Source organism: Hypanus sabinus, chromosome 12 (assembly GCF_030144855.1).
Source record: "Hypanus sabinus isolate sHypSab1 chromosome 12, sHypSab1.hap1, whole genome shotgun sequence".
NCBI lineage: Eukaryota > Metazoa > Chordata > Chondrichthyes > Myliobatiformes > Dasyatidae > Hypanus > Hypanus sabinus.
The window spans coordinates 98,432,846-98,455,392 of NC_082717.1; the positions used below are offsets into that span (position 1 = coordinate 98,432,846).

Sequence of the window (22,547 nt, forward strand, 5' to 3'; positions counted from 1 at the left end):
AGTAGGTCATTAGTCACATGTGTGTAATAGGACGGCAAGGGCTCGTTGGAACTGTTACAGTGCTGTTTCTCTAAATAAAATTTATTATCAGCCCACCAATGTGATTTTCTTCCTCCCTCTCATGTCTTCCACTGAATGCGTCCTTCAGCCCTTCCACAGGATAGCATGCTCCATATTCCATAAAGGCTGGAGGCTCTTAGACGTCCTATCACAGGGACAGTTTGATAATTGACTATCCTTTGGGCCAAAACATCTCTCCTTCTGCTTATTGGTGATCAGGTCATCAGAAGAGTTCCAGCTCACCTAGTCTTCCCTGAGAGATTCACCCGCCTGCTTCTTTGGTCTCCATTAGTTCTCCCTCTTGGTTTTGCACGATATGTATACAGTGTGTGTGACAAACTGGTGGCCGAGAAGGAGCTGGTGGGGGGTGGTGCATGTGCAGACACACCCAACCCTGAGACATCGGGCAAGGTCATTTGATTCCAAACAATTGGTTTATTGATCATTACAGACTGTCTCTCTGGAGCTTCCTGTGTTCTCCCCCCTCCCTTCCCCTTTTCCCAACCACGATTCCCCTCTCCCTGCCCCCTTACCACTCTCAGTCCACAATAGAGACCCGTATCAGAATCAGATTTATTATCACTCACGTACGTCATGAAATTTATTTTTGTTTAGTAGCAGCAGTACAGTGCAATACATAAAATTACTACAGTACTGTGCAAAAGTCTTAAGTACCCTAGCTACATATATGTGCCAAGCACTCTTGCACAGTACTACATATATATATATTTGTAATTGATATATTTTATTATATATTGCAGTATATTATATTATATACTGCTGCTGCAAACCAATAAATCTCATGACATACACCAACAAGCCAGTGATATTAAACCTAATTCTGATCCTGACCAAGACCTTCTGTAAAACAAGATCTGTAAATTTCTCCCAGTTTCTCAGTCTTTGCATAATAATCGTCCCAGTGTTAATTTGCTTAATTACATTAACCTTTGAGGAGAATTCAGCTGATTTTACACCTCTGACCAATTTAAACTTTCCAAGAAGAGAGTCCTTGTTGGTCACAATTCCCTGTAAGGAACACATTGGTGATTGAACCACTAAACCCTCTGTCAATCCAAACACAAGAGTGATCTCCACCCTCACCAGAGTATCCCAGACAAAACCATCTCCAATCAGATCAGGAATCAGCAAGCCCCTGGTGGGCAAAGGAAACATTTCAAATACATCACGAAAATCAGCCTGAAGTAATTCAGCATTGTATCTAAAAGTTGGGAAGACATCACACTCGGTGGATAAACCCAGAGGAAATCTGTTCAAGAGGGAGCTGTGCTTAGAAAAATAGAAGGCTGTGCTGTAGGGAACTTCTAGGCAGTTTCTAGAGTAGGTTACATGACCAGCACAACATTGTGGGCCGAAGGGCCTGTATGTGCTGTAGATTTCTATGTTTCTGTGTGTTACATGAGGACAACCTCCCCTGTGCCACAGAGAACAAGCGGCAGCTGTGAAAGGAGGGACTGAACACCCAAAAGACCCAACCTCTGACCACAGCCACCATTTACACACTGCACCAGAATATGCAGATCCCGGATCGGCCTCTACAGCCACCGATAGACAACCCTAAGGAGGACATCAGACCCATCTCCAGTGATCACACCACCATACTTCCTAAAGGATGTGGGGGCAAGTCCACTGGAGGCCAGAGGTGACACTTGCAGGCTGCTCCCAGCACAGGCCCGGGGGAGTTAGTCATAAACACAAACAGACTTCACTGTATGCTTCGATGTACACATAATGAATCAACTTGTATCATGAATATTAACACAGAAACATAGAAAACTGACAGCACAATACAGGCCCTTCAGCCCACAAAGTTGTGCTGAACATGTCCCTACCTTAGAAATTACTAGGCTGACCTATAGCTCTCTATTTTACTAAGATCCATGTACCTATCCAAAAGTCTCTTAAAAGACCCTATCGTATCCACCTCCACCACTGTTGCCGGCAGGCCATTCCACGCACTCACCACTCCCATTCCACGCACTCACCACTCTCTGTGTAAAGAACTTACCCCTGACATCTCCTCTGTACCTACTCCCCAGCACCTTAAACCTGTGTCCTCTTGTGGCAACCATTTCAGCCCTGGGAAAAAGCTTCTGACTATCCACACGATCAACACCTCTCATCATCTTATACACCTCTATCAGGTCTCCTCTCATCCTCCGTCGCTCCAAGAAGAAAAGGCCGAGTTCACTCAACCTATCCGGGCAACATCCTTGTAAATCTCTTCTGTACCCTTTCAATGGTTTCCACATCTTTTCTGTAGTGAAGCAACCAGAAATGAGCACAGTACTCCAAGTGGGATCTGACTAGGGTCCTACATAGCTGCAACATTATTCCTAAATTCAATTCCATGGTTGATGAAGGCCAATACACCATACGCCTTTTTAACCACAGAGTCAACCTCCACAGCTGCTTTGAGCAACCTATGGATCCCTCTGAATCTCCACACTGCCAAGAGTCTTACCATCAGTACTATATTCTTCCATCATACTTGACCTACTAAACTGAACCACTTCACACTTCTCTGGGTTGAACTCCATTTGCCATTTCTCAGCCCAGTTTTGCATCCTATCAATATCCCGCTGTAACCTCTGACAGCCCTCTGCACCATCCACAACACCTCCAACCTTTGTGTCATCAGCAAACTTACTAACCCATCCCTCCACTTCCTCATCCAGGTCATTTATAAAAATCATGAAGTGTAAGATTCCCAGAACAGATCCCCGAGGCTCTCCACTGGTGACCGACCTCCATGCAGAATACGACCCGTCTACAACCACTCTTTGCCTTCTGTGGGCAAGCCAGTTCTGGATCCACAAAGCAACGTCCCTTTGGATCCCATGCCTCCTTACTTTCTCAATAAGCCTTGCATAGGGTATCATATCAAATGCCTTGATGAAATCCATATAGACTACATCTACTGCTCTTCCTTCATCAATGTGTCTAGTCACATCCTCAAAAAATTAAATCAGGCTCTTAAGGCATGACCAGCCCTTGACAAAGCCGTGCTGACTACTCCTAATCATATTATAGCTCTCCAAATGTTCATAAATCCTGCCTCCCAGGATCTTCTCCATCAATTTACCAAACACTGAGGTAAGACTCACTGGTCTATAATTTCCTGGGCTATCTCTTCTCCCTTTTTTGAATAAAGGAACAACATCCACAACCCTCCAATCCTCCAGAAGCTCTCTGAACCTTTTGTAAGCTTTTCTTTTGTTCTTGATTAGATTTGTTACAGCCTTTGTACACCACAGTTCCTGCACCCTACCATAACTTCCCTATCTCATTGGAATGTACCTATGCAGAACTCCACACAAATATCCCCTGAACATTTGCCACATTTCTTCCATACTTTTCCCCGAGAACATGTCTTTCCAACTTAAGCTTCCTATTTCTTGCCTGATAGCCTCATAATTCCCCTTACTCCAATTAAACGTTTTTCTACCTTGTCTATTCCTATCTCTCTCCAATGCTATTGTAAAGGAGATAGAATTATGATCACCATCTCCAAAATACTCTCCCACTGGGAGATCTGACACCTGACCAGGTTCATTTTCCAATACCAGATCAAGTACAGCCTCTCCTCTTGTAGGCTTATCTACATATTGTGTCAATAAACCTTCCTGAACACACCTAACAAACTCCACTCCATCTAAACCCCTTGCTCAAAGGAGATGCCAATCAATATTTGGGAAATTAAAATCTCCCATCACAACAACTCTGTTATTATTACACCTTTTCAGGATCTGTTTCCCTATCTGCTCCTTGATATCCCTGTTACTAATGGTCGGCTTATGAAAAACACCCAGTAAAGTTATTGACCCCTTCCTGTTCCTAACCTCCACCCACAGAGACTCCATAGACAATCCCTCCATGGTGTATATATCATATTTCATATATAAGAGGGAGTTCAGGTTTTTGAAATTGTATGCAACAGATAGGAGCTTTCAACTTCTTCGCAGTCAGAAAGTGAATGCCAGCATTACACCTGGGTCTGCCTGCTTTTTGTGTAAGATTTGTTCCCTTACATCCATTCCGGAAGTGTGTAAACAGGCCCATGTAGTTTGTTCTGAATCTTCCCCAATTAATTGTAGTAATCCATTGCCTGTCGCTTACACCCCCTGCCAAATTCTGACAGGATCATTGGTGCTCTGGGCATGTGCCCCTGCAGAGCATTATTCCACACCTTTCCCCAGTAAGAGGAACCGTATTTAACCCTTTGGATATATAAATGGGATATTTACCGCAGGGAAATTCCAGGATCACTGGAATCAGAAATAGATGTGCTTACCTTTAATTATTGAATGCTGTTGAGTTGGGAAGGCTGTAATGTGCAAAGCCAGGGGGTGGAGTGCTTGTGTTTGTTGGTAAAGACAGTAATATCAGCGTGGGAATGAGACAGCAAAATGAAGGACAGAAGACTGAAGACTCAGATCCCTCCTGGACCTGATGCAGGGGATCACCCAGTCTGTGCTTGGTTCTCTAATGTAGAGGAGACCACTCTGTGAGCACTGAAAGCAGGTCACTAGATCGGGAGAAGTGCGGGGGAATCGCTGAAGGGACTGATTGAGCCGTGGGTGGTTGGTTGGGCAGAGGCGAAAGAGCAAGAGATGTACAGTACCTGCAGTGATTGCCTGGGCAAAGGCAGTGGGTGTTGATGGAGACAGAGTGAGGCAGTAACACCTGAGGAAAAGATCCACTGAAGTATTATCACCAACCCCGTCACCTCCTCCCTCGGCATGCTAAAAGACGTTAGCCTTCAGTTTCACTCATCTTTACCCCTCTCCTTCTCTGACCCTCTTTAGCTTCTTACACTGCGATAGAGTCATATAGCACAATAACAGACTGAACAAGATATCTGTCCAAGTTACAAATCATAAATCACAAAAGCTTTTCCTACAGTTGTGACACCAAGGGACTCCACTCCTGTCAAGCCTGTTCAATTTCACCCTCTCCTGCAATACTGGCAGCAAGAATACCAAGGCTGATGCTCCTTCCCTCGAGTTTGACATCTCTGTGGGCAAAGCCAATCAAGAGCCCATCCGTCCCCATACACGTATGGCTGCTGCCATGATCTGGGGAAAGGAAAGCAGCCCAACATTCAGATCCAGGTCCAGGTGGGGGGCCTCCCAACCTGCAGTTTGTCCCTGCAACTGTGCGTCCCAGAATGTCGGAGGGCGGGGGCACTCTTCCTGTCTGGTTGGCCACTCGGGGTTCCATTCATGCTGGAATTTATAAAGAGGTGATTTTGGTGGCCATTTATTTCCCAAGATCTCTTTGCCTGTCCTGCGTGTGCACAGAACAAGGAGTCACATGCCTGTGTCCCACCTCTCGATGGATTTCATCGCTGGTCCCACTCTGTCAGACGGGAACTTCACCACTCTACTAGTTGTGGACCAGTTCTCCAAGACAGCCCACTTCATTGTTCTCCCCAAGCTCCCATCAACTTGTGAGATTCCCACCCTCATGGTTCAGCATGTGTTCAGGCGGCACGGTTTCCCCCAGAAGATAGTGTCTGATCAAGGACCACCTCCCGGTTTTGGGAGGCTTTCTGTTCTCTTTTGGGAGCCACAGCCAGTCTCTCACCAGTTTTCCACCACCCAATCTAATGGCCAGACAGGGAGTAATTCAAGAGTTGATGACAACTCTGCTCTGACCTGCATTTTCCAACCCCACATCCTGGAGCACCCAACCGGTTTGGGCAGAGATTTTCTGCAGTTGCCTCCTCCACTAGCATGTTCCCCTTTGAATGGCACACGGGATTCCTGCCACTGCTCTTCCCTGACCGCTGCTGAACAATTGGCCCAGTGCTACAAGCAGACATGGAGATGGGTCTGGACTTCTCTGCTGTGCACCCAGAGACAGTATGCCTAACAGGCTGATGGTCTTCGCCAGCAACTGAGGTCTCACAAGCAGAGGGAAAAAGTCTGGCTGGCATTTAGAGATGTTTCATTGAGAGTTGAGACTGCAAGCTGACCTCACATTACATGAGAATATTTGTAGTTGAGCTGGTTATCAACAGAGCCTCCCATAGTCTATGTCTATCGATATCCATGAAGATTCACCCAGTGTTCCATGTTCCCCAGCATGCCAGTGACTTCCTCTGCCCTTACTCCAGTCTCTCTCCCTCCCTTCCCACCCGCTTAGTGGACGGGTTCCTTGACTAGTCTGGCTGGTGCATCCTGGCTTCTTGCTGGGTACGGGGCAGTGTCTAGGAGCCCGCTGATTGGGAGGGGTGTGGCCTAGAGGAATGTTCTTGGGTCCCAGCTTGACACATCCTAGACAAGAATCTCATCCGGGACTTCCAGCGGGCACAGGTCTCTGGTGCCTCAGTAGACACACCTAGAGAGGGAGGTCCTGTCACAACCATGGACACTGCTGTGGACAGCTGAAAGAAGATGGCAATCACGCACGTGAGAATGCAGACATTCCAGCCAGTTAGGTTTCTTTGTAATTGTGTTTACCTCCTTTCCTTTTCTTTCAGTCTTGATTGAAGCACAGCAATAACAGTCCCTGCTTACCTTAGTCCACATTCCAAGAAAGAAAATCAGTGATTTAGTTAGATGCTGTTAATGGAACTGTATTAATTCAGTTCTATGAGTGGTGGTGATGGTGTTAGTTTTTAGTGAATTTGACCTAACATTTATTGTTTCCCTTTGTTGTGAACAGATCTTATTAAAGCTCAGTGAACTGTTCATTCTGGGTCTGTGTCCCTCCCTCTACACTTGGGCCACCATTGAACTCCTGTCAATCTATTCCTCTCATAACTGTGTAAACCTCTATCCAAACTCACCTCGTTTTAATAAAGTCCTAACCTATTCAACTTTTCCCTATAACTCAGGTCCTCAATCCTGTCAACACGCTTGTAAATTTTCTCTGTAATTTTTCAATATCATTGAGACCTTTCCTGTAGGTAGGTGACCAGAACTGCACTCAATACTCAAAATTAGTCCTCACTAACGTATAATACAATTTCGACATAACATCCCTGCCTGTACTCAATACATTGATCAATGTGCCAAAAGATCTCCTAATGACTCTATTTACCTGTGATGCCTCTTTCAAGGAATTATGGATCTGTATTCCCAGATCCCTTTGTTCTACCGTTCACCGTGCAATTCTTACCCCAGCTTGGCCTCCCAAAGTGCAACACTTCACACTTGTCTACATTAAATTCCATCAGTCATTTTTCAGCCCATTTTTCCACCTGGTCCAGATCCCTCTGCAAGTTTTGATAGCCTTTCTCGTCCACCAAACCCCAAATCCTGATGTCATCCACAGACTTGCTGATCACATTTCCACATTATCATCCAGATCGTTGATATAGATGACAAACAACAACAGACCCAGCACCAATCCCTGCAGCATACAACTAGTCACGTTGAATCCAAATTACCACCTCACCCTGGTGCCAAGTGACTGAACCTTCTTGACCAACCTTCTATGTGGGACCTTGTCAAAGGCCTTGCTAATGTCCATGTAGACTACATCCACTGCCTTTCCTTCATCAATTTTCCTTGGTTATCTCCTTGAAAGACACTGTAAGATACATTAGACATGACCTATCATGCACAAAGCCATGTTGACTATCCCTAATCAATTCCTGTCTGTCCAAATACAAATACAATACAAATACTTTATTGTCACCAAACAATTGATACAGAGCGTACAAACATTTGTTTCTGCACTTCATGCTCCCTGAAGTACAAATCGAAGTAAATATAATAAAAATTTAAGTTATAAATCATAATTAGAAAATAGAAGAGGGAAAGTAAAGTAGTGCAAGTCAGGTCCGGATATTTGGAAGGTACGGCCCAGATCCGGGTCAGGATCTGTTCAGCAGTCTTAACACAGTACCACAAATACTCATATATCTGGTCTCTTAGAATACTTTCCAATAACTGACAAATTACTGTTGCCAGGCTCACCGGCCTATAATTTTTTGGCTTATTTCACATTGCACACACATAGTGCTTGCCACCAATTTCTTCAAAAGCTGAGTATAACAAATTCAGTGAACTTTTACCACACTCAACGATAAGTAATTACTAACCAAAATTGTAACTGCTGACATATTAAGAACAAAATCCAAATGATGCAGATCTTGTAACCCAATTAAATGGGACAGCAGAACTACATCTCACCGAGGTTTTAACTTGTCCGTTTTCAGCCTGCCATTAACTCCTTAATCATATTACAAGATGGTAATCAGGACGTATTTCAAAATTCCTCATGTTTTAAGAGAATATCTGGCCAATCAAATCTATGCTGGTTTACAAGAAAATCCCATTCCAGCATCTGTAATCTTTTCTCACTGCAGTCACAGCTGCTCTGTTGGCACCAGGTGTGGTGATACTTGAGGGCTGCCCCCAGTATGTCATTGTTAACACAAATGATGTATTTCACTGTCTGTTTTGATATGTATGTGATAAATAAACGAATGATTCATTAGCCCTCCCAACCCCATTCTCGTGCCTTCTCCTTTTAATCTTTGACTCCCTTACTAATGAAGACCTTACTAAGCTCTGCTTTAAATCTACCCAATGACTTGGCCTCCACAGCCATCTGTGGCAATGAATTCCACAGATTCATCACCCTCTGGGTAAAAAATGCTGCCAAGACCAGCTTAGTAACATGGGTTTGGCCAGAGTGACAGAGAAACAGAGTTCTGCCGCTGTTTGACATCATTCAGTCACAGAAAACAGTAGTAGCAGCAGGGCCATCAAAACACTTTACAGCACCAGCAATCATGATCAGGGTTCAATTAGTTCCCCTTTCTGCATGGAACCCCTGAACCCTCTGCACGGCCACGTGGGGCTCTTAATCTTACCAGTTCATCATCAAAATGAGAGTGTGTCTCCTTATCCGCGGGGTCCTGAACAGGTCCAGTACAGACGGTCGGGTCACCTGTCCGTCACTCTCCTCCACCGTAATGGTCTGAAAGGAGACAGACGCTCAGGCATCAGTGGGACAGCGGTGAAAGGGAACATGCCTGAAGTTCTGAGGAACACCGGGGGACAACAATGTCACAAAGAATGGTTGGTGTAGGGGTGTAAAATCGAGTGTCCTCCTATACCAACCCGCAACCTGGCCGACGCCAAATACTTGCCGTGTCGTGTAAGGAGAGATTCCTAGCACTTTGTGGGTCCCTGGATGTTGGGGTGAGTCACTCTGTCTCACCGAGATGTGGTGGGTGGCGTAGGCCATCCCGTCTCTCCAGATGGTGGGATGGGTCAGCCCTTCGCACTGGCGAAGGGAGAGGCGGGTTTTCCTGTCAGCCTTGCTGGGGGTGGGGGGTGTCCAGCCCTGTCTGACGTGATGAACTCGTCTCTGGTTCGGCCCACCAATGACTCGGAGACGTACCTTCGCTGTAGCTGTGGCTGATCTGTGCATAATGGGAGCCAGTGTGGCGGGTATCGGGGGGGGGGGTTCACGATCACAACCATCCTGGAACAGGAGGCAGATCCCACCACAGAAGACCCGATTTGGTACAAAGCTGGAGTGGCAGCTTCTGTAAAATCCCCAGCAGAGCCCTGAACGAGAAGCTGGGATGTTTCCATGGGGTCTCCCATTATCGGCCTCTGCACCCACCCTGTTCTTCAGTGACTAGGAGCCACCAGACCTCCCCATGCTAAAGAAGCTTGTGAACAGCCCCTCCCACAACACTGACCTGGGCCGTCCGGGTCAGGCAGGACCCGTTCCTCGCTGCCACCTGTTGGAGAACCTTCATCGCCTCCGCCTCCTTCCCCCGGGACAACATCCACCTGGGAGACTCGGGGATCAGCCTGCCAACATCACACGTCCCAAGTGAGCAGTGGTAACAATCACCCAAACCAGAGACTACCTGAGTCAACCAGTAATCTCCTCAGACGTCATTAAAGGTAACCAATCTCCCCACCCAAGTCACCAATGTCCCTATCAGAAAATACCAGGTCACCAGTCATCCCAACCAGATGTTACTAGTGGTGACTAGCCTCTCCCATCAGACATAGTGGTAACCAGCCACACACTAGGCATTACCAATATTAACTAATATCTTTCAGAATGTTTCAGTAGTTCAAACAAAACTACCCGAGAAAATATTAGTAACATCCCAACCACCTCATGCTTTACTACGATTAAGTAGTCAAGCTCAACAGGCAATATCAGCAGCCTGTCCTTCCTCAAAGTTACCACTGGTTAACAGCTGCTCCCTCCTGGGCATTACCAGAGCTACCAACTGCCCCATCACACATTCACCAGGCACTATCATTAGTAACTAACCACAAGATTGCCAATAGTGAAGACACTCCCCCCACGTTACCAATCGTACCCACCCCTCCTCATGCATTACCAGTAGTAGGTGAGGAAGAGGATGTTTGGGATGGTGATGATGAGCTGCAGGCTCCTCCAGGCCGGAAATGAGTAGGCCACTGCCGGAAGGACCATGATCCCGATACTGAACGCCATCTGGTTCGCAATCCCTGCCTGCTTCCTGTGTTTGGGCACAACCAGTTCTGTCACTGCAAGAGAAATTGGGGGTGTGTGGAGCTGACAGGCGGCAGTGAAATGGATCCAGAGAGAGCCCCCACCATCCCTCCACCCCTCCCGCACCTGGCCGAGAGAGAGTGAACCTTGAGCCTCTCCAGGATGAGACTGGTATCCATCTGAGCCACTGTCAGGCAGCCCGGCTACCAAGCTCACTGCTGCTTCCAGCACTACTTCAAGGCATGTATACTCATTCCCATTTCCCCCACCACGACTGTCCTTAGGGATGGGCCCGTGACTATCCTTGGACAACTTAATAGTGATTTATATGCAGTCTTTGAGGTGCCTGGATTACTTATTCTTGCTCAGTGTTAGATTTAACAAGTATTTCAACATTCTTGTTGATACCATGGCGGAGAAGATTAAGAGTAGAAAGTCAACAAATGGCGGGACCTGGTGCTTCCAAATTCTAGGTCCCATCGTCACATCCGCAGAAGGATTAGAACCATACTTTGGGCAACTTCTAGTAGCTCCATTTAACTCTCTCTCTATCAATGTACTCAGCATTGTCAGAGATCCGTGCCGTCCACTCCAGAATCTCTCTGACCCCTACCATCAGGCAGAAGGTACTGTAGTGTTAGGACAAGCAGTATTAGGATGGGAGACAACTTCTTCCCCCCAGGTTGTGAGACTAATAACCTCCCTGCCACCACCCAGGTCTCATCACATATGGAACACCAGCAATGTTACACTCTGCAGAGAGTGGTGAGGTCAGCCCAGCCCATCTGTAGTTGTGAACTTGCCATGATTCAGGACATTTACAAGGACAGGTGTGTAAAAAGGACCTGTAGGATCACTGGAGAGCCAAGTCACCCCAACCAGAATCTATTCCAGCTGCTACCATCCGGGAAGTGGTACCACAGCGTAAAAACCAGGACCAACAGGCTCCAGGACAACTTCTTCAACAGGCCATCAGGCTGATGAACTCACACTGATTTGAGTGTAGTCTATATTACACTGACTGTTCTATTTACTATAAATTATTATGATTGCACATTGCACGTTTAGATAAAGACATAACGTAAAGATGTTTACTCCTCATGTATTTGAAGGATGTAAGAAATAAAGTCAATTCAATTCAATTCAATTAATTTATGTTGAAAATGCACCTCATGCTAAATATCAAAGAATATATTTTAATAGTTGTCAATTGACTTCTGGTACTATCTCTTCACGTGTTATGTGTGAGTTATATGTACTGTGGTGAGCATCTTGGTCCAGAGAAAGGTTGCCTTGTTTGGTGGTATACATGTGTACAGTTGAACGAACTTAATGCATGAGCTCTGGGCTCTGTGAATGACTGGGAGTGGGCACCAGTCACATGACTGCACCTACTGTCTATTGTCTATTTAAGGCAGGAATGGAGTACTGATTGTGTATGATCAGCCATGATCACAGTGAATGGTGGTGCTGGCTAGAAGGGCTGAATAGTCTACTCCTGCACCTACTTTGTCTATTGTCTATTGTTTATTGACTACAAGGGCAATCAGCCACTGGGTCACCAGTCACATGACTGGATGGGATTAGGCAGTGAATCACAGTTCACATGATTATAGGGAATCTGGGGCTAACTTGTTGGTTGGAGGCTCAGTTGAGATCTAATAGAAGTTTAAAGGATCATAAATGGCATAGTTAGAGGGTAGGCAGCAGGTATCTTTTCCCAGGGTCAAAATGTCCATTACTGAAGGGCATGAGAGGGGTAAATTCAAAGGAGATGTCAGGGGCAAGTTCTTTACAAGGAGCGGTGAGTGCCTGAAATTCATTGCCAGGGGTGGCTTTGGAGACAAATATGATGGGGATATTTAAGAGGCTCTTAGAAAGGCATATGAATGTGCAGAGAATGGAGGGATGGGGATATTGTGTTGTTGGAAGGCATTAGTTTAATTCATCAGGCAGCATCTCTGAAGGGAAATAAACAATAATTATTTTGGGTTGAGACCCTTCATCGGGAAGGGAAGGGGCAGGAAGCAGAATAAGAAGGTGGGGGGGTGGAGGAGAAGCCAGCAGGTGATAGATGAGACCCGGTGAGGGGGAAAGTTGTTTGGGGGGCCAAAATAAGAAGCTGGGAGGTGATATGCGGAAGAGGTAAAAGGTCGAAGAAGAAAGAATTCAATAGCAGAGGAGAGTAAACCATGGAAGAAAAGAAAGGAGGAGGGGCATCAGAGGGAGAAGACCGGAAGGTGGGGAGAAGAGATGGGGTGAGAAGAGACCCAGGAAAAGGAATGGGAAAAGAGAGAAAGGGCAAGGGGTAATTATTGGAAGTTAGAAAGTGATATTTATGTCATCAGGTTGGAGGCTACCGGAGGTGCTGCACTTCCAACTTGATCTTAGTCTCATCATGGCAGTAGAGGAGACCATGGACAGGTAGTGTCAAAATGGGAATGGGGAGCCAACAGGGAGGTCCTTCCTATTACAGTGGGCAGAGCAAAGGCACTCGACCAAGGATTCCCCCAGTCCACATTGCATCAATGCAGAGGAGGCAGTGCCAGATGACCCCAACAGACTCTCAGTGTCCCCTTACCTAGAAGGACTGTTTCTGGCCCTGAATGGTGGTGAGGGAGGAGGTGTAGCATTTGCCTTGCTTGCCGGGGTAAGTGCCAGGTGGTGGATCAATTGAGGGTGGGGGAAATGAGTGGACAAGGGTGTCATCCCTATGGATGACGGAGAGTTGGGGGGAGATGGAAGGATGCGTTTCTGGTAGGATCCGTTGGAGATGGTAGGAGTTAAAGAGAACAATGTGCTGGATATGGAGATTGATAGGGTGGTAGGTAAGGGGAAGGGGAACCCACTCCTTGTTATGAAGGCAGGAGGATGATGTACAGGATGTGGAAGAAAAGCATGTCAATCAGCATCAATGGTGGTGGAAGAGAAACACCATTATTTGAAAGAGGAGGACATCTCTGATGTTTTAGAATGGAAGGCCTAAAGAATGTAAAAAGGTTTTTGCACCTTTTTTCCTTTTGTATATACGGTGGATTATGTTTATTCAGTCCATTGGTTAATAAGGGCAGCCACTTATTTGGGATTACTCTGAAAAAAAACAAAAACTAATCTAGAAAATAGTTGGAATTCCCTTTGTTTATTTGGGACACTTTGCTGTTTAATTGGGACAGAAGACTGTTGCTGAACCGTTTCTAACTAGTGTACTTTGTGTGAACGTTTGTGGTCTACACCACGCCCAGAGCAGACAGTTTTGAAATAGTGTGCGTCTGTGTTCAAAAAGTAGTTATCTTTGTCACTGAACTTAGCAAGAAATAAGCAGTAAGACAATTTAGAACTGTTTTGCTCACTGCAGTTTCAAGCATTCAGGCTTGGAGATACAGAACGGACGGGAGTGAAAATTAAACGGTTTCACTACTTCAACAAGTTAGAAACTATGAAGAATTTGAAGGTATCGACAATTATCTTAAATAGTGAAGATCTGGAGGATGCAGTCATCGAAGGCATCATACGAAGCCAGCCAACAATCTGCAGTAAGTGTCTGCGTTGACTTAGTTCAGTTACAGTCGATCAAAATATAACGGCGGTGTGTTGGTTACCTGTCATATCAGTGATGATATGTGAGATGCCAGTGAGATCTGTGCAAGAGAGTTTTTGAAGAGGAAAAGCCATTGCACTGGGACAGTTCCACTCTCTCAACCTCAGAGGTCCAAGTCTAGAGGCGTGAATATCGACACTAGCTACAGTCTGGGTGCAGTGGATAACCACAACTTTTTCTGTGCCTTGTCATGTCCTTCGCTCTCCATGAAGCCACCTTGACAGTTGGATTTCACTATTGATTCTCATCAACCCAGTCCATTAGATCTGACTTGCATGCTAGGACAGGCATGTCTCAATTTCACTGGGGAACGAGGCCTGCCAGTTACCCTCACCGGGTTTAGCCTGTCTGTAGAAGAGGTGTAACAAGAGTGTGTCTGCTGTTGCACGCAAGTAGTTACTTGCTGCCGCAGGTGAGAGCAGGGGACCATGGGTGAGTGAGCTGCTCCAGACAAGCCCCTTCATTAGAGGTGCTGCCCCCCCACCCCCGGACTGCAGTGTACAGCCGATGAGTTCCTCTGTTGATAGGCAGGAAGACGCAGTTTTATAGTAGCAATGGTAGTGTTCTAATTTCTTCCATATTTCATTTAAATACACAATTTGTTACTTAAGTGGTAGTTTGTCTTTTTATATACCTTCTTAGCTATTTTCATGAAACTTCAGCTAATTGTGACTGCCGTTTAACTGGGCCAAAATGTACTGGTCCCAATGTGCCCCAATTAACCGCAATCCAATGTGTATTTTATGATAAATCAAGTTTAGTTTTGAAAGAAACATACCTCAGCCCAATGTGCATCACTGAGATTTGAAATCATATTATCCAGTTTACTTACTATTGGACTATAATAAAAAATAAAACCACACCATTTTCCCTTTATAACATTCAGCAGTGATTAAAGGAGTTCAGACAGAGTCAATGATCTACAACTTTAAAAATGTTTTCCCTCTCAATTGATGCTGCCTGACCTGCTGAGTATTTCCAGCATTTTCTGTTTTTTTTTAAATTTCAGTTTGCAGTAATTTGCTTTTCAGAATTGTCATCATCTGCTGAGGATCCCTCACATCTACATATCACGGAGTGAGGTTCTTACTTAAGATGTTGGCAGACAGGTATCCTCCCCGACTGAAGACCCCCTGTAGAGTGCGTAGAATCACAAACCAGGGGTAGCTTGGAACAAAGGCCAGCGGGAGACCCGAGGCCACGGTCACAAAAGTTGCAAACAAGAAGCAGGACTTGCGGCCGAATCTGCAGGGAGAAGTTGTGGACAGAATGGTGAGTATCCCACTCCCATGCCCAGAGCCAACACAATGTATGAGGCACGCATTGGTCTATACGTACATGTCTGCTGCATAGCCCATGATTATCGTTCCAAACATGAAGCCCAGGTTGAGACAAGCCTGAGGGAGGCCCACCTTCCAGGCATCGGCACACACCAGCTCAAACTGTTGTGGAATTACACAAATAACATCACTGAAACACGCAGGTTCCACAGCCACGTGCCAACATAAACTGATAGAGGTGCCAACATCTCCCAAATGCAAAGAGTAAAGACGTTTGGGTTTTACAGAAAGGGACAGGCCATTTGCCTGTGTTTAAGGATTCTGTGAAATGTGTTCAAACAAAAGCAAGGCCTTTGACAAATCCCCACATGGCAGGTTGGTCGAGAAGGCTCAGTCGCTTGGCATTGAGGATTAGATAATGGCTTCACTGGAGAAGCTAGAACGTAGTAGTACAGTTGCCTGTCTGACTGGAGGCCCGTGACTAACGGTGTGCCGTGGGGATCGGTGCTGGGTCTATTGTTGTTTGCCATCTATATCAACAGTATGGATGATAATGTGGTTAACTGGGTCAGCAAATTTTCAGATGACACCAAGATCAGATCATAGTGGACATTGAGGAAGGCTGTCAGAGTTTGTAGTGGGATCTGGCCCAGCTAGAAAAGCGGCAGATGGAATTAATGCAGACAATTGTGAGGTGTTGCACTTTGGAAGGACAAACATGGGTAGGACGTCCACAGCGAGCGTAGGTTACAGAGGAGTGCAGGAGAACAGTGGCATCTGGGAATACCAATCTATGTTTCCTTGACAGTGACACCACAGGTCTATAGGGTCATAATGAAAGCTTTTGGCACATTGGCCTTCATAAAACAAAGTACTAAGTACAGAAGTTGGGATGTTATTGAAGTTGTATATGAGACATTAGTGGGGCCTGATTTGGAGGAATGTGCGCAATCTGCTCACTTAGCTCTCTAACTCAGATATCAATAAGATTGAAAGAGTGCAGAGAAAATTTACAAGGATGTTGCTGGGCTTTGAGGTCCTGAGTTGTAGGGAAAGGTTGAGTAGGGTTAGCACTTTATTCATAGAGCAGAGGAGATTGAGAGGAGAGTACAAAATTATGAGGGGTCTACGAGAGGTGATTGATAAGTTCGTGGCCTAAGGTAGAAGGAGTCCATTTTAGAAAACCTAGCACATTTATTTCTCAACATACTCCCCTCCTACATTTACACACTTAGTCCAGAGGTCATGGAGCATACGGATCTTGGACCTCCAGAAAGTGTCCACAGCAGAGGTGATTGATAAGTTGGTGGCTAAGGTAGAAGGAGATGAGTTATTAACTTCAAACTTTCTGCATAATCACTTGTAGGGTTCTCAGATTATTCACTGTAATGTTAACTGCATATATAAAATGGCTTTGCTGTGGCATTATAATGAAATGGCTTCTGTGCATGTATCTGATGAGGTAATGCTCTGTTTAGTTGGAATGTTTGGGTTATAATTATTGATAACACAGGAACTAACCAATGGACGCGATGTTGTTCTCTCTGTATGTGTGGGAACCTGGAGTCAGTGGTGGGCTTTTCGGGAGGAGAACCAAAAAAGGAAGGACGTGCCAGACACGCTCTGGCCGACCACCGAGGTTGGTCCCAGGCGGCGGGTGGAGGAGGTCAGAGAAGATCGAATGGGGACAGAAGGCTTCGATAATTGAGCTCCAACGGTTGTTCACGAACTGATTGAACTTCGATAAGTTTTGTGCACGAACTGATTGAACTTGGATAAGTTTTGGTGCCTTTTTCTTTCTTTTTCTATTGTATTGCTATTAATTACCTAGCTCTAGTAAGATTTATAAAGTGTAATCCGTAAAACGTACATTGTGTGCTGTCTGATATTGTATGTGCGAGTTTGTTCCAGTGTGCATTACACCGCGTCTGCGCAAATGGGAGACACGATCTGGATGGGTGGATGGCTTTTCCCTAGACAAACACACGCCATCAGCCCCAAGCGTTGCACACTCAGAGTTGAACAGCACATGCATGTAACGAGAGCTGTATAACTCATCTCCTTCTACCTTAGGCCATGAACTTATCAATCACCCCTTGTAGACAGGGGTATAGCACAGTGCAATGCTTCTACAGCTCAGACGCTGTTCAATTATGACGCTGTTCGTAAGAAGTGTTAACCGCTACACTACCGTGGTGCCACAGTCCGGCTGCTCACCCTCACAGGGAGCAACAATCTCAGCCCCACTGAGCAGGCTCAAGGGCTGAGGCTCCAGCAGCACCACCTGTGAGATTCCCCTCCTTGCCTCAGTCAGAGTCACACCCTCTCATTGCTGGCCACCGACCGAATTTGAAACAGTCAGTGTACTGGGTGCAACTGCCTCCTGAAGGGCGTCTCTCTGAGGAATCTGGCAAACTTACCATCAGGGCTTTTACCCTCTCTTACAAGTAAATGGAACAGCGGAAACTGAAGATCATTCTCAGCTTTGAGATCGTCACTCTGACATGTGGTCATGAAGCTTTATGTCACGGAAGCAGGTTCTTCAGCCTAATTCATCCACACTGACCTAATCTAGTACCATTTTCTTGCATTTGGCTGATCTCCCTATAAATCTTTCCTGTCCATGTGTGTGTCTAAATGTATTTTAAACGTTGCAATTCTCCCCCCTCCTCTGTCACTTCTGCTGGCAGCTCACCCTACATACCCACATCTTTCTCCCTTAGGTCCTTTTTAAATCTTATCCCTCTCATTTTAAATCTATACCCTTTTAAAGAACGAGTTAATTATAATTCTAGCTTGGAAACGCCAAAATAACATGGAAGTTCAAAGACAAAATGATGTTAGCTTGAAATGTGGTGATAGTCCAGAGATGTGCACAACCCCAAGAAGAGGTAAAGAAGAACATTTACTGCCCCTACAAACCGGTTGTCTCCATTTTCCTAAACTATCTGTCTACGCTAAAGGTCATAAGATATAAGGAGGTGCAGCAGTTACCACTAAGGGATAGAAAAGTACTGGGGTGATAATTATATTATTGTTCTGAAGGAATCTTCAAGGGTATAAAAAGGGGGAAGGGGGAATCATCTCTTAAGCTGGGTCATGAAAAGTTAGAGATAGAGAGTGATAGATAGTTATAGAGAGAAAAGGCCACATGAAGTTTTGTCAGATCTGTGGCTCCCCTCTGACATTGCAAGTACCACCTTATTAAGTGGATGCTAAGTGTCGTTTTGTATTACTTGAGTAATCATTCATTTTTCTTTCTGTTATTACATTTGTCCCAGTTCTAATCAAATGATTCTTCGTGGCCTTTAACATGTGTGCGGTGCCTCCCTTTTTATTTGTGAATGCATATGCAAGTGACCTGAGCTGAACCAGAAAAGAAGACAGAATGAATTTTAAAATAACTTTTGTTACAACCCTCTAGTTTTAGACTCTGTAATCCCAGGAAAAAGACTGACGCCATTCACCTTATCAATGCCCCCTCATGATTTTAGATACCTCTATTAGGTGAAAAGGAAGTAAATGCAATGTTAGCATTCATTTCAAAAGGATTGGAATTGGAATATAAGAACAAGGATGTAATGTTGAGGTGTTATAAATCATTGGTTATACTGCAGTTGAAGAATTGTGAGCAATTTTGGGCCCCTTGTCTAAGAAAGAATGTGCTGGCATTGGAGAGAGTCCAGAGAAGGTTCATGAGAATTATCCCAGGAGTGAAAGGGTTAATGTATGAGGAGCGTTTAATGGCTCTGGGCCTGTACTCACTGTGGAGTTTAGAAGAATGAGGGGCAATTTCATTGAAACCTGTCAAATATTGAAAGGCCGAGACAAAGTGAATGTGGAGAGGATGTTTCCTGTAGTGGGAGAGTCTAAGACCAGAGGACACGGAATAGAAAAGCATCCCTTTAAAACAGAGGATTGAAAGAATTTCTTCAGCCAGACAGTGGTGAATCCGTGGAATTCATTGCTGCAGATGGCTGTAGAGGCCAAGATATGGGGTGTATTCATAAGTGGAGGTTGATAGGTTCTTGATTAGTAAGGACATTAAAACTTATGGGGAAAAGGCAGGAGAAAGGGGTTGAGGGAAATAATAAATCAGCCATAACAGAATGGAGGAGCAGGCTCAATGGGCTAAATGGTCTATTTCTGCACAAATGTCTAAAGGTCTCCCCTCAGCATCCTATACTCCAAGGAAGACAGACTAGGCCCACCCAGCTCAAGCCCCTTGGACCTTATTAATCTTCTCTGCAGCCTTTACAGCCTAATAACATTCTTCATGTAACTGGGTGACCAGAAGCACACACTAGTTCCAAGTGTGGTCTCACAGTATCTTGTACAGATGTAATATGATGTCCCAACTCTCATACTCAGTACCCTGCCTGACTAAGTCAAGCATGCAAGCGTCTTCTTCACCATTTTCAGGGACCTATGAATCTGTACCTCAAAATCTTTCTGTTCTACAACACTCCCCAGGGTCCTGCCATTTACTGTGCAAGTCCTGCCCTGGTTTAATTCAACACTTCAGACGCTTGAATCTGGAACAACAAATACTCTGCTGAAGAATCTCATTGTGTTGAGCAGCATCTATGGTGGGGGCCAAGGCTGCTGGAGAAAATTGTCGATGTTTCAAGTCAAAATCAAATATCAGGACACTTGTCCAAGGAAAATTTCATTGCTACTCTCATCAAACTGTGGAGATATACTGGCTGTCCTATATTAACCCATACTTAACTTTATGACAATTAACTTTATCTCTGTCAATGCTCCCTTGTGTTTTCTATCACTAATGTTAAACTGATTGGCCTATCTAGTGGGAAGTTGAAAAGGGAGATTGAAACATTGGAGCTATCCAGAATGTGACAGAACGCAGTGTCTTGCAATCTTCCTCTGAGTCAATCGACCAAAATCTTTCTCTCTCTTAATGTGAACCCCTTTCCACAGCTTTCCAGCATTCCCCTCACTTACATAGTATCAAGTTCACATGTAGGTAACTGTTTCTCTCTTCACAGATGCTGCCTGACGTGCTGAGTGTTAGTGTTTTCTGGTTTTGTTTCAGCCTTCCAGCATCTTCAGTTGCTTGTTTTTCGACTACCCCACCCCACAAGTCCAAGTCAGTGTTGAACATTTTACTTACTGCTCACTACACCGCCAGCACGTAGGGCAGCAGTGAAGGTCGTCCATCTCCATCGCTGTTTCCATAACAATTCTTTATTTTATCCAGGCAGGGTTGTTAGTTCTGAGACGAACCCCCTAACTGGTGGGCCACCCTTGGTCTGGCTTCTACCCTTTGATCTGTTTGACATGGGTGACCGCATCAAGAATCAAACCACGAGGCCCCGACTCCAGCCAACATAGCTCTCCAGGTCACTGAGGCAAGGTTTTTGAGGATTGAATGTCTAACCACTCCCATAAAATCGCGAGACATACGAGCAGAACCACTGGGTCTCCTCCACTGTTCCATCATGACTGATTTATTATCTCAAACCCATTCTCCTGCCCTCTCCCTGTAACCTTGGCCACCCTTACCAATCAAGGACTTATCAACCTCTGCTTTAAATATACCCTATGACTTGGCCTCCACAGGTGCCTGGGGCAATGAATTCCACAGATTCACATACCATGCTGAAGACATTGGAGGATACTTCACAGTACAGTACTGTTTTGCACTAATTCAGTAAGCATTAAGGTGGATGATTGGAGAAGAGGAGATAGAGAGTAGCTTTAGCCAGGAGAGCACACTAAAGGAAATTCTAGAGATTGGGTTCTGGACATCTCACAGAACACAGGACAGGAAAACAAAGAACCAGGGAAACACTGAGATGCCATGTAATCATTGTGCTCTAGGGATCGGGGGCAGTGAGGCCAAGGAAGCATTTGAACACGTCTGAGAGGGGTAAAACAGAGTCTAGCCACCACTTCAAGAAAATGTAGATTCTCCAGGTGCCCCTTCCCATGTTTGTCCTGCAACCAAAGGCACTAATAAAACTAATCTTCTCACTATCACATTGTTGTTCATAGGATCTTACTCTGTACAAACTGGCTATTGCATTTCCTATATTACAGCTGTGTCAAAGCTCTCACCAGCTGCAAACTATGACCCGAGATTGAGCTGGTGGTTAACCAAATGACACAAATTGTGTGGGATGATCCAAGGTTGGGTTGGTTCACTGGATGCTTCAATGTACACGCGATAAATAAATCGGAGGAGTGCCATTGAAAAGCCAGTCTATCTTTCACCACGATATCGAGTCTGGCCTCTGACCAAAGCTGAAACCTACCTCAGTCACGATGCTGGAGATGGAGCCGTTCTCAAACTCCCACCCGTCCTGGCACGTCGTAACGGGGAGATCTCGGGAGTGATTCCGGGAGAAGGGAAGTGGATTGTCGCAGCTGATCGAGGAGGAATTCCAATCCAGGTCAAACCTCTCGCACTGACTGTACGAGGAGATGGCGGGATGTCCTGCAGGGAGTGTGTAGTTCCTTTCCTGGTTCAGGGACCAGTTGCACTTTTCCCTAAGTTCTGCCACCCCAGGACTCCTACACCAGTGGTCAGGGGTAATGGCTAGGAACACAAAGCCAACATATAGCCAGGAAAACACGGCTGAGCTCAGGTATATCAGGAGGAACACTCTGCTCTGATATGGACCAAAACCTCCAGCTTCTACAAGGAGATCATCAAATGTTGCCATGGTGAAAGAGGGTCAGACCACAGTCGAGGAAAGCTCAGAGGGGCTGTGTTGTCCACCAACAGACCACAATACAAATGACCTGTTTATGGACAGCTAACAGGAGAGCAAAGGTCTACAGATGCTCAGTGTAAATCAGTGGTTTATTCAGGTTAATAAGTGAATGGAACAGATACTTGCCTTATGAAGGAGGGTTAGGTTAGGTCAGACTTACAAACAAACAAGAAGCAATCACATTTCAGTACTTTTACACTGCACTGAATTCCTGAAGATATCCATTACTCAATGGGTGGAATAGTAAGTTTTTAGACCACACAAATATTGGTGGAGTTTAGGACAGCTTAAAGAGCTGTCAAACGATACAACAGAGTACAGACCAGCTGCAGGTACGGGCAGAGAAATGGCAGATGAGTATTTAAGTAAATGTAAATT

The 22,547-nt window shown here is 45.3% G+C and overlaps 1 protein-coding gene across 5 annotated transcripts in view; it reads right to left on the reverse strand.

Moving 5' to 3' along the window:
• The window catches only part of LOC132403175 (solute carrier family 22 member 2-like), a 43,369-nt gene extending 21,148 nt beyond the window's left edge, over positions 1-22,221 (reverse strand). For 2 of the 5 annotated variants that reach the window (XM_059986534.1, XM_059986535.1), the window contains exons 1-6: positions 21,708-22,220; positions 15,488-15,591; positions 15,240-15,394; positions 10,418-10,586; positions 9,755-9,869; positions 8,915-9,021 (exon numbers count right to left, since the gene is read on the reverse strand). In XM_059986534.1, the coding sequence (XP_059842517.1) occupies positions 8,915-9,021; positions 9,755-9,869; positions 10,418-10,586; positions 15,240-15,394; positions 15,488-15,591; positions 21,708-22,118 (1,061 nt within the window). In that variant the 5' untranslated portion in view covers positions 22,119-22,220. Of the gene's footprint in view, positions 1-8,914; positions 9,022-9,754; positions 9,870-10,417; positions 10,587-15,239; positions 15,395-15,487; positions 15,592-21,707 lie in introns of all 5 variants that reach the window. The other 3 variants (XM_059986531.1, XM_059986530.1, XM_059986533.1) reach the window with 2 other exon arrangements.
• Between the last annotated feature and the right edge of the window lie 326 nt (positions 22,222-22,547).